The 19,364-nt window shown below is 40.1% G+C and overlaps 2 protein-coding genes across 2 annotated transcripts in view; one reads left to right on the top strand and one right to left on the bottom strand.

The window, feature by feature from the left end:
* LOC103902324 overlaps nucleotides 1-7,964 on the bottom strand; it is an 84,482-nt gene extending 76,518 nt beyond the window's left edge. Inside the window, exon 1 of the mRNA XM_009283358.1 lies at nucleotides 7,878-7,964. Coding sequence (XP_009281633.1) covers nucleotides 7,878-7,964 — 87 coding nt within the window. The remainder of the gene's footprint in view (nucleotides 1-7,877) is intronic.
* Nucleotides 7,965-8,023: 59 nt separating this feature from the next.
* On the top strand, nucleotides 8,024-13,376 carry FGG (fibrinogen gamma chain). The gene is made up of 10 exons (XM_009283321.2): nucleotides 8,024-8,098; nucleotides 8,190-8,234; nucleotides 8,688-8,871; nucleotides 8,979-9,072; nucleotides 10,041-10,171; nucleotides 10,834-10,967; nucleotides 11,098-11,282; nucleotides 11,982-12,259; nucleotides 12,604-12,773; nucleotides 13,144-13,376. The coding sequence occupies exons 1-10, from the start codon at nucleotides 8,024-8,026 to the stop codon at nucleotides 13,156-13,158; spliced, it is 1,311 nt and encodes a 436-aa protein (XP_009281596.2). The 3' UTR covers nucleotides 13,159-13,376.
* The last annotated feature ends 5,988 nt before the right edge of the window (nucleotides 13,377-19,364 follow it).

The raw sequence follows: 19,364 nt of genomic DNA, 5'->3' as shown, positions 1-19,364 counted from the left end.
GCTGCCGCAGCCCTGAGGTGCTGCACAGATGGCGGGGGCATGCTTGTCACTACTGAAGCACCACGCGTGGGGTGGTGGGGTTAACCTTAAAAGTGGAAACCCTGTTCAGGGTCGTCAAAAGCATGTCGGATAGTCTGGTTATGACATTTTAATGAAACGCCCCCCCCCCCCAACAAAAAAAGTTCCTAATTAAAAAATGTGTTTATTAAAAAATAAGACTTTCTGCGGGAGGACATATTTCGGTTTTGACAGGAAGGGCTTCTCAGGTCCCAGACTTCTAGTCAGTGGACATGAGGTAACCCTCACCAAACCAGCAAATTCCCCAGTATATAACGGGGAACGATTTCCCAGTCCTGAAATCTGAATCGGAGGGGTGTCTTTGACAGAGGGCTAATCACGTAGGGGTACTTCAGAGTGACCCCCTGTCTATGGAAAATCCACATCATTCGTCTGATGTGACAAGGACAGTGACTGAGTCAGTCTTGCATGCTAATCTGATGCAATAACTGCTAGGCCTCCCTTAACACATACACTTTGATTCTAAGTGTTTTGAATTATCTCTTGCAAACGAAACAATAATGAAATTCGGGGTCTTTGCAGGAACACTGAAAAATACAATGTTCAGTGCGACATTGGCAATGCTAAGTATATGATGATGAGAGGTGGTTTTACTGATGTAAAAAGTAGCCATGTTGAAAATATTTAAATAAGTACTTTTGAAAATTGTTGCTAAAGCGTCCAGTTAGGCTAATTTCTAATTGCAGTTAGAAATGATGCAGTTGAGAGAAGATAGAAAGTAATCATGCTGTGATCTTAGAATTTGGCTCTTTATTTAGGGAGGTGCAATGTTTTCCTATTGCAGAAAGGCCATAAAGCACGGTCTTCTAACCTTCTCAGTGCCTAAAAAGTGATGAACAATTACTGTTCTAAGTTATTAAACAGGCAAAACCAAGGAGGTCACAGAGCAAGAAAAGTTGGTTCCCTACACATAGAGAGGGCCTAACTTTTGATTATTAAATTATTAAAGTACTTAATTATTATGTTGAAAGCTTGCAGGTTTTGAGTCCCTATAAGCTAGTAAGCATCCAAATAATCACAGTGGGAAAAAAACCCATGTTATATATACATAGCTGACTCCAGATAGCTTTGTCCTAAATATACCAATGTATATTTATTGTAGCTCCTTAAAGTAAACTTTGAAGCAAGAACCAGAAAGAGCACTGTCTGGTACAAAATGCACAGCTCCCAGTATAGCCATAAAGAGAAACACTTTCTGTAGTTAAATTTCAAAGTGTCTTCCATGTGCGTTTCAATATGGAATACATTGCAGTAAGATTCCAACATATTGTAACGTAGCAGGAAACATGGCTAATCCTCGGCAGGTCTTGCAATGGGCTCAAATCCTGTGGTGAAATTCAAATGCAGTTTACCTTGGCTGAGACTCCATAATCAACATGCTGCAGCCCTCACTCACTTCTGTGCTTAAACGTATCCAAAATAAATGCTGATCCCTAACAAACATAGTCATTTATAACCCATTGATATAAGTAAAACTTCTGCTGAAATGGGTTAGGCTAAATTTTCATGCTACAAAACTGGATTTCTGGACATGGGAAGACAAGGCTGCTCAAAGCGAACCAGGGGCCGGTAGATGGCTGTGTTTCTCCACCGTCCGCAACTGCCTTGCGTGCAAAATGATCCCCGGCCCCAAAAAGTGTCATCTACTGCCGCCAGCGTCCCCTGTGCTGTCTGCACTATGCAGAGAGGCAAATGCGTGCATTTCTCCCCTGGATGAACAAATGCATTTTATCCATATTAAGATATAAATATTGACACGCACATGTGTACATTGGTGGAACAGTCTTGGAACCTAGAAGGTGCTTTATTCTTTCAACTTCTCTCAAATATTTTTGTAGCGTGGATTTTGACAGCAACTGCTCATGGTTCTGTGGTGGGCTGGATCTTGCTTTGTCAGAAACCATTTTAAAGCCCTTATGGAGCATGAATACAATTTTAGCAAATTTGCATATGGATGTTTAAATGTGTGAGAGAATTAATAGCCAACATGTGTAAGATGCTAAGACAGTGCTGCAGTAATGATTAGTTCAGAGCCCATCATTTCATACGCAAGGTTAGGATTGTTTTGGTGAAAACAGAGGCAAGTTGTTTAGAGGCTCCTTTCCAGGTAGGCTTGGGAAGCAATGTTCTGCGATGGTCAAGTTGTAATTTTGAGATTTTGGCCTTTATGTGATTTAACAGATTTTAGAAACAGTGTATTGCTCTTTGAGGACATCAGATGGCACTCTGTGGTTGTTGGTGAAGCCCAGAAGAAGCTACAGTCGGTAACAAGCCTATGTGAAATTCATACACGGAGGGGCTAGTAAAAAGCTTGACTGTATTTATGGCCTATATAGGGGATACGGGTCAACAATAATAGACGCCATAACTCTGTCGCGTGGTAGGAATCCACATCCACTGGCTTCATTGCTTAATGTACAACTTTTAAGACTAAGCCAGATTTTGAATTCCTCTCATAAATTGTGAGAAGGAAGGGGAAAAAAAAATCTTATGGCTTTAATTTTTATGCTGGAGAAAGAAAAAGGTTACGGAGTAAAAAAATAAAGAATATAATTGTTTTCCTGTTCATGGTTCAAATGTAGGTCAGTCTGAGATTCAGTTTCCTTCAGTGACCCTAAATACTTAGATTTACTTCTATTATGCTAGTGCCATTAATGTTTCAAATGTAGGCCTGTACTTCCCTCCCTGTAAACAGATTTGTGCACCAGCCTGGAGCACAGATGATGTGTAAAAGAAATGTGAAATTCATTCTTCTACTACCATCATCCTGAATTAATAGCATTCAGAGCTAATCCTGGAAGTCAGGGAGGACAATGCGAAGTACAATTTTCCAAAGCAAATACACTTTCCATTATTTTTCTAGGATTTTTCTGAGGGTCGGGCTTCCTTTGATTGCTTAAAAAAGTGCAAGCAAAGTATTTCACAGACCAGGGTTTTATTGTAAAATATACTACATATTTGCTGTGTTTCCTTCAGTGTCACTGTAAATAAGTTCCTGTCCAAACCAATATTATCAGCAGACACCGACAAATATTTTAATTTATTGAGGAAGCTCTGTTTAGTTTATTGAGGCTCTGTCCTCTCAACTAATTACAAAATATTTAGCAAATATTTGAATTTATTACTTATCTCATTCCCACAAATTAGTGCATCTCTTTGTTTAACAAATGGAGTTCACTGCTCTTGCCCTCAAGGTAAAGCATACATTGCAATCTCTCCCTTGTAGCCAGTCTGAAAACCAACCTTTCCTAAGGGAATCAACAGCTGAAAACAATCTCTGTAAATCAGTAAAGGGAGAGAATTTGCCATGGTGCATCTAATACCCCCATATAAGGCACAAACAACTCAAAGCTCAATAATGATGTTTAACTGATCCCAGCTCACGGTTTGGGGGTTTGTAGTATTTTAGTAGATTTTTGGCATGTTGAAGTGTAACATCCTATGCTCTGGGACTCAGAAAAACCTCAGTTGTGACAATGCAATAATATATGTAATCTTCTGAACTATATTGATTTTGTTCCTTTATAACACATTTCTGTTGCTTTTAGGAGCTATGTTCTCTCTTAATTCCTAAATATTTGAATGAAGTTTAAATAAAATCTGAAGTGAATGAAAGTAGGTAAGCATTAAAAAGAAAGAATATAGGATCTTTTTAAAAATAAGATAACAGCTTATTCAAATCATCAAACATCTGGCTTATGGACATTAGGTATTTTCAGAAGTACTGTAAATGTGAGTTGTGTTGATTTTTGGCCTTTTTGATTGTTTAAATACTTTTGAAAATTAGTTTGTAATAATATTTGAAATCAAAATAAGAACTATGTATTAAAGCAATGATGCATTAGCTACAAAAAAACCCCTTGGTCATTCTTTGCAGAAATCAAAGGGTCTTTTACATTGCTATATGCTGTAGAAAAAGTACTGGAAAAGATGACCAGCAGAACGTAAGTCACAAACCAAATGACTTTTAGCAATCATGCATCAGTGTAGTTTCCCTGCTTAGATTTAAAAAAAAATAATATCCCATCTTTATTTAAGAATACATTCTGAAGTGAGTGAATTTTCTGTATTCACAGTGTGCATACAGCAAAATATCCCATGAATTCTTTTCAAAATGGAAAGCCATAGCTGACATGAAATACATAAATTTCACACTTTTCCTCAGAAACAGAACCATTTACAGCCTGTATTAGAGCTGGAGCATAGCGAATGTCTGTACTGGTTTCACAAGTGCAAAGAAACAAAAGCCTCTCCCATGCAGAGCAACCGAGAGCTGATTTTTGCTGGCTCACGAATCCTCCAGGCATTTCGCTTCAGGAAGGGTGAGGAAGAAGTCTGTTGCAGAAAGTGGACTATTGGATTGGCAAAAACATTGACATTTACGTTTTGCCCAAATTTTGAATATTGAAAGAGAAAGAGAAAGATGAGTTGCAAAACTTTTTTTTTCATTTTCACTTTTTTGCTTCTGTTTGTAAAGCAGTTGGTTTTATAGCACACTAGCAGCGTAACTTCAATACTAGGCAGCTTTTTAGTCGTCTCCTTTTCTCATCCTAATTGTCACTCACTCATTGATTGACGTAGTGAAGGGGATTTTGCCCACTAATCTGTATAGCTTACTAGTAGTACAAGCAGGGTAATGCATATTGATTATGGAGAGCAAAGCGAAGTAGGCAATTTTTTTCAACATTTACTTGTGGGGGGGTTTCAACATTTTTTTTTGGTATTTATTTTTACATAAGAAAATCAACTTCTGGAGTATGTGGGGGAAAAAAGGCAAGTTCAAGTCAAGTCCACTGAACATTTTCAGTTAAAACAATAACAAAACCCCATTAGAAATGTTAAAATGGATCACCGTAGCATTTCTGAAACAGTATAGACTGATTTTTCAAGTGAGATTCTTAAAGCATGTAAGTATATATATGTTTAAAAAACAGTTGTTTTTCCAAGACAACCATAAGAATACTCTGATATGCAGGAACTAATTTACAAACACAAGCATATTTCTTCTGATTTGTATTTCTGAGGGAAGTTTAACTATGAATAATGGGAAGGTGTTGGATAGTCTCCCAGTGGCTGTTTGACAAAAATACTAGTCAAAGTTGAGTTGAAGCAGGCTCTTCTAAAGAAATAATGACTCTCATTTACTGCCTACGCAAAAATAAATTGCAAGAAAAAAGTAAACTGACTTTAAGAACTCTTCCTTCTGCCTGTGAAAAAAAAGAGTGTTTGACAAAAATACTAGTCAAAGTTGAGTTGAAGCAGGCTCTTCTAAAGAAATAATGACTCTCATTTACTGCCTACGCAAAAATAAATTGCAAGAAAAAAGTAAACTGACTTTAAGAACTCTTCCTTCTGCCTGTGCTACACGAATCGTTCCTCATTTGTTACCAAATCAGCAAACAGACTTACTGGAAAGAAAAAACTGGCCGGAAAATCAACACAGTCGAATTATGTTGGACACGTCTCAGGGTACAACTAGGTCTCTAGCACATTTGTTTGGTAAATGGGTCAGCTGTTTTGCAGCCAGGACCAACCAAGACAAAATGGTATGTAAGAGAGGAAAACGACTACATAGCCATTCCACTGAGAATACATGTTGTTTTCAACTTAATGAAAAGCAGGAGTAAGTTATTTCTAAGTCACCCAAGGTGAAACCATAGAAGAAAAGAGAAGGAAGCCAAGATATGAGAGGATTAATTATTCAAGGCTAAATCATGACCATGTAATCAGCAAAGCAAACAAAAAATTGTGAGTTTTAAATACTTACATCTTCTGCTAAGAAGTACCAGAAGTACAACTAGGCAAGACTTATAAATGCAGTGTAGAGATAGTTGGTAATCATCAAAGCTATGTTTAATATCAATTCCTTCATGACTGTAAATCTATACAGTGATAATTTTGTGTTATCGCTGTTAACTCTGGAAGAATTTCAAACCTATATGTACTGCTATTAGTGATAAAAAAGGGAAGGGTATGCTCTTTACTCTGTTAAAGGATGAGGGATACCTGGATTGTGTTATGTGGTTCACCTATCATGTCATGAACATAACGTGCCCATCTGCACTCGAGTGTACATCTGTGGTTGAAGGTGGGCCAGTTATTTTACGAAGTTTATACCAGCAACCTACTCACGCTATATAATCGTATCTAAGGGAATCCTGGTGGTGCACAGCCACTGAAATTGTACCTCCAGGATCCTCTGGACCCCGTGTCATGACCTGCAGCCAATGAAGCAGGAAAGCAAGCTCAAGCAATGTGTGAGCAGCAGTGGCAAGGAGATTCATTGGTAGTTTCCTGAGTCCATGTTAACAGCACTAATGAAGCAACAATAGAAAACACAAGAGCAGGTGGACTTTTACCCAGTTTTATTTACTTTATTTTCACTTTTTAGGAAACAGAACTAATCATGTAAAAGGTGGAGCCATGTCCTATTTGTATCAGTAAGGACAACAGAAGCACCTTCAGCACATGACTCTTGAAGGTACTTAACGCCAGATTTGGAAGGGTAAATGTCTAGCATTGGTCATCCTTTGGAAAGGACTTCTGGCAGCCTGGCAGCTAACTCACTGGTCACCAGTACAGGTACTGGAAAGCTACTGACTCTCCCACAAACAGTGCTTCAGCTTCACATAAGTGTCCCATAAATTTGATTTTTAGCATCATAAATGCTCAGATTTCCTTCTGGCAATATGTGGCTGGATCCTCGAACATGATGGGAACCTTCTGGTTGACCAGATGTGACCAGATGAAAAGAGGATACACAGGTCAGGAACTCCCCGTGTTTCAGGGCATAATCATATCTAATTTTGTAATGTAACATCTAGCTTCTATAGAGTGCATTTGTCCATGGATTTTAAATACCTATTAAGCAAAGTTGAAACATGCCGTACAGAGGTGAAGTCATTTGCCTGAAATCACAAAGCCGACCCCAGTAACAACAGATCTAGCAGTGAGCCCCAGTCCCACCATTCTTTTCATCATTTGGTCAAACATGTATTGAAGTCAAAAGCCTCATTCAACATTGTCCTATCACATGAGATATTGTACAGACACAAAAGCAGGCTTTCTCTGGAGAAGCCGCAGCCTAAAGATCAGGTGCAGAGCATGAGTAGAAAGCCATTAATGCTATTAACACAGATAGTAGGCAGAAGCACATACATAAAATAATTTGACTGGGATAAAGCCTGTAGCAGAAGAGGGAGCCTGTCACCAGTCTTGTAGGTGTATTGAATAAGGCAGATACTGACAACATTAGTTCCCCAGCACGGAAGCTTTGATCAAAGTCGTTCAAGTGGACTCCTTGAGTTGAAGGATAGGGAGGACTCATGCTTTTATTGCCTCTGAGAAATACCACAGGCTTCTTTTCCAGATATGCCACTGCCCAGTGCGACTTCATACCTTTCTCCACCTCAGTTTTGTCATGTGCAGAAGAGGGAGAATGAGGTCAATTCTCTTTGCAAAGCACACTGAGATCTGTGGCGGGAAAGTGCTACATAACCACAACATAGTATTTATTGTTAGGCTATTGGTCGTTGTTACACATAATTCAGATAGCTACAAGGCTTTTCCTTGTGCTGTTTGAGTGAAACTTCTGCTAGTCCCCATCCCAAAACCATGTATGAGTTTCCTTAACACTTGTGTTACTAGAAGTAGTGTCTCCATGTCTTGTCTCACCTTCCCATCTCCCCTGAGACCTCCTGGCTGGAGCAGAGATCAAGCAGATAAGTGGGAAGCAGGTTCTGAAAATGGGAGGAGTAAACGATGTGTGCAAATTCTGGGAATCCACCTCAAACCCCTACCCCACCTCTTCCCGCCACCTCCCGGTGCCCGCCCCCAGCTTCAGCCTGCTCCCTTAAACCACTGCCGCCCTGTGCTGGGTTGAACATTTTCGGCTGCTAACTGCACGACTCGCACCGAGCAGTCGGCAGCACCTGGTGGGACAGACATGGTGGTGCTGAGGTTACGCAGCTGGGCTCCCCTGGGGCCTCTCCTATCCCTGCTCTTTTCTACCAGCATGGCGGTAAGTGAAGAGACAGTGTTAGAAAACACATTGGTGTGGAAAGCGCTGTCGGGGAAAATTCACTGAAAATGGTCTTCTTTCTTCTCTTCAGTACATTGCTACCAGGGAAAACTGCTGCATATTAGATGAACGATTTGTAAGTATCTGAACAATTTTCTTCTCTCTTAAGAGTCTAATTAAAGCTTTCCTATGCTGATTATTAACTACCATTATCACTTGTAGCTTTATTTGATCTTCATTGTTATTTTCAATACTTATTAAATACACTGTGGTTAAATCAGTTATCTATTAATAGAGGTATACGCTTGGTAAAAATGTAGGGGAGGCTGCGCTGTTGACAAAAGCATATATCCAGAAGATGCTACAAGTAACAGCATGCACCGTTTTCTTGCTATGTATGTGTATGTACACACAGTGTGAAACCAAACTGCCTCTGTCAATTCACGTATTGCAGACAAAGTGGCAAATGCCTGGCCTTTTTTATCCCCAATCGTTTGTATAAGCAGTGCCTGAAGTTCCCCTGCCCAAATATTCTGCTCTCCTCTTTTTGCTCCTGAAACATTGCCGATTATTTTTTTTTCCTCGTTAGGGTAGCTACTGCCCAACGACCTGTGGCATTGCAGATTTCTTTAATAAATACCATCTCACTATGGATAACGAACTGCAGGAAATGGAGAGAATTTTGCAGCAAATTACTAACTCCACAGGAACAGCAGAACATTTGATTCAACACATCCAAAGCCTCTATCCTCCAGAGAAGCAGACACTACCAAGTGAGAATATAAAAATAACTACACAACTGAAAAATATAATTTATGTAATTTTCTTGGTTTTTAATTTGCCTAATTGCAATAATTTTATACCTTTGTCTGTTTTACAGATTCAGTTGATGATTTTACTAAAAGGTCCAAGAAAATAATTGAAGAAATTATCAGATATGAAAACACTATTTTGTCTCATGAAAGTACTATACAGTAAGTATCTTCCACCTTTTATAGCCCTTGACAATCCAAATAATAGTTTTCTTTCTGTTCTTTTGTCAAGTGCAGCTAAGGCTCCCTCAGAAAGGTTTTTTGTGCTCATGTGGACCATTGTGCCCACACTGCCATTAGTAGCTGCCTAGCAAGACACAGAAGGATCATGAGGATCTGATATTGCATTCTCTGCTCATCTGCATAAGCCATTAACTCTGCAAGAAGTGCAAGATAAGAATGTCAGGAAGCATGCAGATAGTTTTATTTATGTTTCTTTTGCTGTGCCAGCTACTCCTAAAATTTTTTTCATGGCCTTTGGAGATTTTATTAATATAAGTTTGCGCTGTAACGCAGAGTGTGTGGAATATTTGTACAATCATTCACTCTGGCTAATTTTGCTGCAAATATCCATGAAAATCAGCTCAGTTACATTGATATAAATCGTAAGTAACTATAAACTCAGTGGTAGTCTTTTGTAAATTGACATTGAAAATAAAATTGAAAACATCATTAACTTTTCTAAATCTTAAGGACATGTTTTTTGACCTGAATGTAGAAAAATCTCCACTTCTATAACATTATATCAAAGACAATTTAGGCATTCTGACACTTGCAGCAGTTTATTTACAGCATTTATGTTTTACAAATGCATCGATAATTAAAGAGGAATAATTTATCATTTACTTCAAAACAAAGAAAAACTTTCCATAGAGTTATATTCATATATTAATTACTGGTTTGAGTTTTGCTGATTAGAGTCAAGTCAAGTTTTGCATAAGATTAAGTGCGTGCTTTCCCATTTTGGCTAGTTTAGTCAACTTTAAATATCAGCGCTAATAAAGGCACCCCCTTTTACAGGGGTGTATGTAGCAGCATGCTACATAGGTGAGGCATGTGTGCAGGTAAACGTGTATTACGTTTTCAGAAACAGCTGAAACAGCAAGCCATTTTTATGTCTCTCTGTCCAGACAGTTGACAGATACACATATATTGAACAGCAACAGGATCACACAGCTGAAACAGAAGATTGCCCAGCTTGAGTCACACTGTCAGGAGCCATGCAGAGACACGGCTGAAATACAGGAGACAACTGGAAGAGGTGCACAAAATGATTCTTGTATGGCGGAGGGTTAATTCAGTTACAAGTATCACCAGTTGGCATCACAGCGATGAGTTATTTGTAATCTTTTGGGCCATAGATTTCTGCAAAGGCATATAAGATTGCAAGTTATGAAACCAGTGCTTGGATCAATATAAATGCTAGGTAGATGCTCTGCAAACAGGGCATTCAGATGGAACAGAGGTCTCGCTTTCTGCTTTGGCCTTTTTGGCCAAAATATAATTATCCCAAAATGTATGCTAAACATGAGGGACAGGAGGAGACTTTCTATGGACATAAGACAAACAGAAGGTAATTAATTATCACATTTCTACTGTCACCTGAAAAAAATTTAATTATTCCATTAGTGCCAAAAATGCCATTTTTGTTGCTGTAGAAATTAATGCAATGACTGTATTTTACATTTAAGTTGCTTAAGTTGTATGTGAGACTAAATTCCTCATCATCTTACATAAGTCCTGTGACCTTTAGTAGGATTTTATGGCAATGACATTGAAGTATGTGGATTAAATAGCTAACTTTGCAACAATGACATTTAGATGAATTGTATTTCTCGCACTAAGAAAGTTACAATATCAAATAAATGTGAGGATAGAACTGTAGCTAGATTAATAACGATCCTCTGAATATCTTTACTTCAGATTGTCAAGACATTGCAAATAAAGGTGCCAGAAAAAGTGGTCTTTACTTTATCAAGCCTCAAAAAGCCAAGCAGTCATTCCTAGTCTACTGTGAGATTGACTCATATGGCAACGGCTGGACAGTGATACAGAGGGTATGCTACTTATGTGTTATTACCATAAGCAAGCTTATTGCATTAGCACTGTTTTTATTTACTTACATAAGATGCATAACTTCTTGATTGAGGTTTTTGGTTTTGGTTTTGTTTTTGTTTTTTTCCCCAGAGACTGGACGGGAGTGAGGACTTCAGGAAAAATTGGGTTCAGTACAAGGAAGGATTTGGACATCTGTCTCCAGATGACACCACTGAGTTCTGGCTGGGCAATGAAAAGATTCATTCAATAACAATACAGTCCACTCTGCCATACACCTTACGAATAGAACTGGAGGACTGGAGTGGCAAAAAAGGGTACTTGCTTATGATGCTTCTGAAAATGACAGCTTAAAACCTACCGCTCCCACTGCTGCATCAGTTTGTCAGCTGTCTGAAAAAATAATGAGCCCTTAGGCCTGCTAACATGCATAGGACACTGCATTGGCACCGTGTGTGACTTGCTGCCAGGTACACATGCGTGTCTGAAGGCCATGTGCTGGCAGCCCTAGTTTATTTGGCAGAAGGAATCTGTTTCTTCTCTTCAAGTTTCTTCACATCTTATGCATCTTATGGACTAGATGATCATTGTAGGTCCCTTCTAACTGAGCTATTCTATTCTATTCTATTCTATTCTATTCTATATATTCCATTCTCCAGGAGGACTTACTATCCTTGCTATTTCTTGAGGCATCCGCCCCTTCTTCCCACCAAGAATTTTCTCATGACCTAAGTAAGCCTAAGCATTATGAACCTGGAAGATATAGTTTGTATAATGTAGATCTTTCATACATCACTGAAGACTAGTAGTCAGAAAACACGTCTGATGCTGGAGCAGAAAAGTTGGTTGGATGTACGTCATTGAACTGAGGCACACAATCATGCAAAACCAATTCCTTTTCAAATGCTAGGATGCCATAAATGCCTTTTTTGCAGTGTTAACACCTATGTATTTTTCATTCATGCATGTGCTGGGAATGTAGCATGCTCATAGTCACCGTTATCCTTTGTTAACAGCACTGCTGACTATGCTGTATTCAAAGTGGGAAGTGAAGAAGACAAGTATCGACTGACTTATGCCTACTTTATCGGTGGTGAAGCCGGGGATGCCTTTGGTGGCTTTGATTTTGGAGACGATGCAAGTGACAAATCCTTTACCTATCATAATGGCATGCAGTTCAGTACCTATGATAATGACAGTGATAAATTCGCTGGCAACTGTGCTGAGCAAGATGGATCTGGATGGTGGATGAATAGATGTCATGCTGGCCACCTCAATGGCAAATATTACATAGGTAAAGTATCTTCTAAATACCTCTAACCCAGGACACCACGTTTCAGTGACAAAGAAAAATGGGTCGCTTTCATTGAGTGTGTTTTGCCATCTGTTTTTTCCAAAGCTGGTGTAGCCCATTCTTTGCAATAACTGAAAACACCAGCAGTAGGAACTTGTGTCTGCTCTCCAGCCCAAAGTGGGAGAATTAGTCCTGAGAGAAGCAAACTAGGGGGAGAGGGCAATGAGCGGGGCCTGTTAGCATGCCCAGGGATGCCATGGAGGTGTTAGTACCTGAAAAATGTATGGACACATTTACTACTTTAGAAAGCAACTAACTGTTTTGCTCCAACTGATATTTTTTAGGTGGTGTGTACACATCGAAAGATGCTGGTCCATCTGGATATGACAATGGCATTATCTGGGCAACCTGGCGTGACCGGTGGTACTCCATGAAGAAAACTGCAATGAAAATCATCCCATTCAACAGACTGTCAGTAGATGGACAGCAGCACAACTTAGGCAGCGCCAAACAGGTTCGACCACAGGGCCGAGGAGATGTTTAAAATGACAACAGAACATAGTTATCATTTCAAATGCTGAGCATGGACAACTGAAGTGTTAAGCCCACTGCATCTTAGAGAAGTTGTCTTTGTTTACCATTTTCTCATAGAAATATTTGTGCTTTGATTTTAGTATACCTTCCAAATTACTGTTTCTTTTAACAGATAGATAAATGGATAGTCTCGTGATCAGAAATAATTCCTTGCCTTCATGTGTTTTAAATACTACATTTTTAATTTCCAACTAGTATAACTATGTATGAACACTATCAACATGTCGTCATAGCCTTATGTACTTCTTTCTTTAGAAGAACATTAAAATGTTCCTTTTGTTCTGTTGTAGGTTGGAGACTCGTAAAGGGACAATTTCACAAAGACTGATCTGAACAGGGAAAACAAATCTTTTACCTCTCAGACACTGAACTTACCTGACATTACACAGTTCAGTTTTGACTATAAAATACCGTTGACTGTAAAATGCCCAAGCCTCTTCCCTGAGCAGTGCTTACCTCTGTACATGGTTATTTTTTTCTGTACAAATTCTCAATAAATTTTTGATTATTACAAAAAATCTGAACTTGTTATCTGTCCTTTACTGTTGGTCAAGCAAAACAAAGAAAACTTTATGATGGTTGGAAGGTTACTGTGATCAAACCTGTTTGATTCAGTCATTCCTGAATTGCACGCCAGTTGTTTCTGCTGTTTGTTTAGAGGCGAGTATTGGAGCTATTTCTCCATAAAATGTGGCTTGTTTCCAAAAGTTTTCATTCTGTTTTCTGATTAAATTGATTTGTGACATAGATCAAACTACATAGCAACTTGAAAGAGGCCTAGTTTACTGCTGAAGGCTACTTAATGAAGGCTTATCATGAAGTAATGAATACATTTTCAATCAGGATGTGTTAGGAAGTATACCATCAATGACCAAAACCAGATATTTTACTCCAGAGCATACATATTAACAAGTTTCTCAAATATTACTCAGAATAAAAGTTTCGTTTGCTATATAGCACATAGTACTATGCTGTACAAGTACTATTACTGAATACACCCTTTTGATTCATAAATATTTAAAAATTAATCTAATGTATTTATTGCCATTGTCGGACAAAAAAATGCTAACATTTGCAGCATAAATTAATTGTATTTTACTTGCATTTTCTTTTTCTAGATATGGTAATAATTTTCCATGTGATCCACATGAGCAAACTCACAGCACAGATCAAGAACAGCAAAGAGTTTGCAATGCTGTCTGAAGGTACTCACTCAGAATATTTAATGAGTGCATTGAGGGGTGCATTAGCAAATCAAATTAGGTTTGTGGATAAATTGCTCAACAAAAAATACACTCAGAGCTAGAATAGAAATACATTTGTACATATAGATAGATAGATATCAAGCTGATATATTAAGAAGTGAAATATTAAATGCGTCTTGGTCTTTAGCTACTATTGAGAGGCCAGAAGTTCACCTGGTATTCCTGAATAGCACATTCAAATGTTTTATTTTAAAGACAGAGAGACATTACACTAATAAGACAGATATTAAAGGTGGTTTATGCTGCCTCAACACTTTCCCAGTTTTGGTGCCCAGGTCTCTAACGAGGCTGCTGCTGCGCCTCTTTCGCTGGATCTGAGTCTCCATAGCATAATAAGCTGCTGTCCCACTGTCATTTTTACTGAGGTTGTTTTGACTTAGTTCAAGTTTTACCCTTAAGCCAAAGTGTAAGAGGAAGGCAGGTTTCATAGGAGTAGATGAGAAGAAGCCATTGTTAGCATAGGGTCATCATGGGGTTAACAACTGTTTGGGATGAGGGACAACCCCTCCAGACCACTGAACCGGTATATTTGCATGGCTCTGTTGCACCCATGCAACTAGTCATGCTGTATGGCTCACCACCAGCCTTGACGCCCAATTCCTCACCATTTTCCTGAACATTTTTGTGCAGTGAGGCCTCTCCCATGGTTCCTTGTAGCTGAAGCAGTATGCATAGTGAGGCCTGTGGGAAGGATGCAAGCTGAGAGTTGATAAGCCCAGTCTGATCCTGGTTCTGCAAACAGCCACTTGAGTGGCATTGGCCAAGTCCCTTCTGCTTTCTGTTTTCAGTTTATCCCACCTATGACATGACTTTAAGGTTGTTATTATTTATATATTTGCAACATGGAATTAAAAAATATTCCTTTCATCTCTGTCACTTTGACTTCTGTATCCACACTCCTGTAGGTCTGAACTGTGATTTGCCTCTCCCAGTTTAGCTTTTGGCTGCAATGATTTCTTTGATGACAATCTGCTGTAACTACACACATTTCACTGGTGTAAACTGGCATTTTATGGGTTGCTCACCAGAACTAAGATTGGCTTACTCTTCCAGTTGATTTGTTGATTAGTGTCCTAAGGTCTCACAAATCATTTTGAACCACTTTGGAGAGGACTATCTGCTTGGGTGGTTGGGAGGGTCAGAGCTATTGAATCCAGGAAGCCTGATCTTTCACAGAAGTCCTATACCAGAGCTCATCAGGGCATCTGCAGGATCCCAGCCCACAGTGATATTCTCTGGGCCCTGAAAGAAGACTGGCAAGATTCATGCCCTTTGGAGAGCCTTTCTACTGTTTCCAAGCCTCTAACTATCAGAAAGGGGCCTGAAAAGATCTCCTATTTCTTCTCTTAGAGAGAGAATGATAGTCTCAATATTATTTTTTGCAAGTAAATACACTGCAATTTGACTCAATGCCCTTTTTGTATACTGAGAGGTCATATTTCTCTATTCTAAATCAGTCTTTATCATACATGACCCTCAGACCATAGCCTATAGTGAGTCATCTGTATTTAGGCAAGCCTGTCCCCCTCCGACTTTATAAAAGTTCTTTATAGGATTTGATGGCTACAGTGAGTTTGCCTTTCTTTCATACCTTGTGCTTGCAGTCACTCTTCCAAAGACCACTGTAGCACACAACAGAGGAATTGGGAACAGAAATACTTTCTCATTTGCATGCTCACTCCAAAGCAAAAAAAAAAAAAAAAAAAAGGAAGAAAAAGTGGACGACGAAGGAATAGAGGTAGAATGAGGCAAATAAGCTGGACAGACTGGAGGACTTGCTGGGTCCCTCAGTCCCTGGGACATTGCATGGGGAAAATGTGGGACCAGATGCTAGTAACGAATTCAAAAGAGTTAAGTAGTCTGAGGAACATATGAAGAGAAAGTGGAGCTGAGAGCTGGGGCTGAAGGAGAACGGAGTCTAAGCCAAGGTATCCAGAGGAGGGACAGGAATGAGCAGGTAAGAGGAGGAGAAGGCACCACTTGGAAACTGGTGGTGGGGACTGGTGGTAGGACAGGAGACAGGGGCAGTGCTCCGCAAACAAGAGCTGGCTCACATCTAGGGCACACAAACCAGGATTAAATCCCAGACTCCCCGACTATTGCTGTGGCAACCTGCCAAGAGCAGGGCAGCTGAAGTAGTAAACTGCACTTCTCTCCTTTGATCATGAATTAAAGTTAAACACAAAGTTTATCTAGCTCTTGGCCTTTAGCCTTTCAAACAAACACAGGGAGAAGTGACTGGATGATTGCAACATGAAAGCAAAGGTACAGGCTGAAGGTCAGGCCCAGATTCAGCCCTCAACTGGAAAGCCTGAGGAGCTCCTCCTTCACCCCAGCTTCACCCAGCTTCACCCAGCAATCCCCTTCGCATGAAGCAGGATGAGGAACGCCTCTTAGCTTAGCTAATATTTATGATCGGTTATTGGCTTTTTCCAGTCCCTCTAGCCTTGGTGGCCGAGTTTTACTTGGACCAGAGCTTAAGTTTTCCGTGTTGGAAGGTCAGCAGAGAGCTGCACTCTCCATCAGGGTCAGAGGAGGCCTGGCACATGCTACTGCTGTGTCCAGTGTTACACTGGTAGCTGGTACCTGGGACACCACCTAGCAAATTGTCGCATCTGCTGTTAGCATGGTTGAAAAGGCAGAAAGTATTCTGCTTGATGTGCTCTCACTACTCTTGATTTTTAAGGCCTATTAAATTACAAAAATAAGGTTCAGAGATTATTGAAGATCACAAAATCAAGCTCTTACAAATTGGGAAAAGCCAGAACTGAGGTGATATGTCACATCACATCTGAATTATGAAGGATGCTTTAGTTGTTGCATAGGTTGTAATGCATGTAGTGAGTAAGACCAGGTGGAGCACAGCTGTCTCTTACTTACAGCTGATACCCTGCAGAATTAGATGCTATTCCTGCCCTCATCACCAGATTCCTGTGGTACCAGAGGCAAGACACTCAGGTGTCTCAGAGCTGGCTGCTGGATGTTCCTCCTGAGCCCCAGTGCAGGCACAGAGCTACGGCTGCCGTCAGTGGGATCTGCACATATGGTGTGCTCTGAAGACTCAGACTATCAAGATGGATCCCGAAAATTAATAACTACTTTTTGACTTAACCTTCTCACCTGGCTTCTGCAGCTGTGAAAAGGGGAAAGTTGTGCCCAGGGAAAGAATGTTTGCAAAGCACTGGGGTAGCTGAGTGATGAGCACCATAGGAAAATCCTTGAAGCTTTAAACAATCTGCAGAGCATCATCATACAACGAAAAGAGTGTACAGCTCTGGGCAACTGCTTGCCTGCAGAGCACCATTCATGCTCAATGTTAGGAGGAAGGCGTTCGGTGGAAGAAACATCACACGTGATCCTGCAGTAAAGCAGAGTCCAGGAGTGTACACACAGGGAGAGCACATGAAGGTTGTACCTGCAATTCTTGTGTTCCTGAGCATGGAGGTCCTAAGGTTGTGATCTTTGAGCAGAGTTTTGTATTTATTGTGGAGGCTAAATTAGAGCTTGTTGGTTTGAGTGGGAGACTCTCCATGGACCCCAGTATATTTTGGATGAAGCCCATTTTACTCTGTTCTGTAAAATAATTAATCCTAATCCTGCAAGACTTCCTCTCATTGTGGTCTTTCCTTTCTTTAAGCATTTTATTGTCCTCTGAGCTTTTTATAATTCTTCACAGAACTGCTGCAACACAGTGAACAAAACCATGTAGGACTTGGAGTGGGGAAGCATCACCAGTCTTACCCCTGCTGAAGTTAGCACCTGAGCATTTTGGTGTGTAAGTATATTTACTATCTGCTTTGAGTTCAGGAGCTGCCTTATGGACATTTATCAACCAAACAACACAGCCATGGCTGGCTGATCTTCAAACTGAGCAAAGGTCATATGTGGTCTGTTTGGACATTTGCTGGTGAAGTTAGTTGGGCTGTCTTGTTGCTGAAATCTGAAGAGGTTTATTGCATCATAGTATTACTGGCACTGCATGGGATTCAACAGAAGACTTCACAATAATGTTGCAGGGAATTGAAATAAACAAAACATCTTGTTTCAGAATGTGCACAGATAAGATAAGATAAGATTAAACCTTAAATATAATAGAAACCCTTTGTCATGCAAAACCAGATCCTGGTGGTGTAAGTGTTAATCAATGTAGCACCGTCTTACTGAGCTCTTCTGCTACCTGAGGATATGACTCGCTATTAGTGATATTGGTATAAGTTAAGTTAGGTTTAAGAGGGTTTTCATAGATAAGAGAAGCATGAAATGCAAGGCCAGAAATGTGAGGAAACAAAGGGTCCAGTTCAACTGCAGTGAACTTTATGTGGAGAGGGTTCAAGCCTCCTGAAGGCAGAAAACAAGAGGAAAAGCAGAGGAAAGGAGGATAGGGCAAAACCTGAGAGGCTGCTGGAATGTATCCGAAGCTAAAATCAGCTATTTTGAATTAAATATGTTGTAAAATGCCAGAGTCAAGCTTAAACATGTCCCTCTAAAGCAGAATATGATAAGATGTGGCAACCTGTAGATGATGGAGGGTTTTGCAAATGTCATGCGGTTTTGAAAAGCCAAGAGAGAATTTTGTTCTTTCAACTGTTTAGGCCCACATTTGCTCAAGCAAGGGTTTTTCTTGTTCATTCCTGCTCACTGTAGTGGCAACTTTTGAGATGGGGAGCATCTCTCAAGTGTCTGACAGCCATGAACAGCACTGCCCAGTAACAGAAAGGCTTGTTATAGAGCTCACAGCAGCAGCACATTATCATCAATTGCCACACACAAACTATACCCATTATACAAACATTTAAGGAAACATGACTCCTTAGGAAGATTTAATTATGCTTAACATCTGTTCTGGGACATTTTCAAGTACCACTCTACTGTGCTTTTCATAAATATATTTTTTGCAGATGACACCAAGCTGAGTGGTGCGGTCGACATGCCAGAGGGACGGGATGCCATCCAGAGGGGCCTGGACAAGCTCGAGAAGTGGGCCTGTGTGAACCTTGTGAGGCGCACCTGTGGGCATGGTGGTGTTGGGTTGATGGTTGGATTCGATGATCTTAGAGGTCTTTTCCAACCTTAATGATTCTATGATTCTATGATTCTAAGGCCAAGTGCAAGGTCCTGCACCGGGGTCGGGGCAATCCCCGGTATCAATACAGGCTGGGGGATGAAGGGATTGAGAGCAGCCCTGCCGAGAAGGACTTGGGGGTACTGGTGGATGAAAAGCTGGACATGAGCCAGCAATGTGCGCT

Source organism: Aptenodytes forsteri, unplaced genomic scaffold, assembly GCF_000699145.1.
Source record: "Aptenodytes forsteri isolate BGI_AS27 unplaced genomic scaffold, ASM69914v1 Scaffold6, whole genome shotgun sequence".
Taxonomy (NCBI): domain Eukaryota; kingdom Metazoa; phylum Chordata; class Aves; order Sphenisciformes; family Spheniscidae; genus Aptenodytes; species Aptenodytes forsteri.
This window is presented reverse-complemented; position numbering and strand designations above follow the sequence as displayed.

Coding starts and splice junctions, on each gene's coding strand:
- FGG (XM_009283321.2), top strand. CDS start 8,024: ATGGTGGTGCTGAGGTTACGCAGCTGGGCTCCCCTGGGGCCTCTCCTA. Junction 8,099..8,189: donor TCTTTTCTACCAGCATGGCG/GTAAGTGAAGAG, acceptor TCTTCTCTTCAG/TACATTGCTACCAGGGAAAA. Junction 12,260..12,603: donor CAATGGCAAATATTACATAG/GTAAAGTATCTT, acceptor GATATTTTTTAG/GTGGTGTGTACACATCGAAA.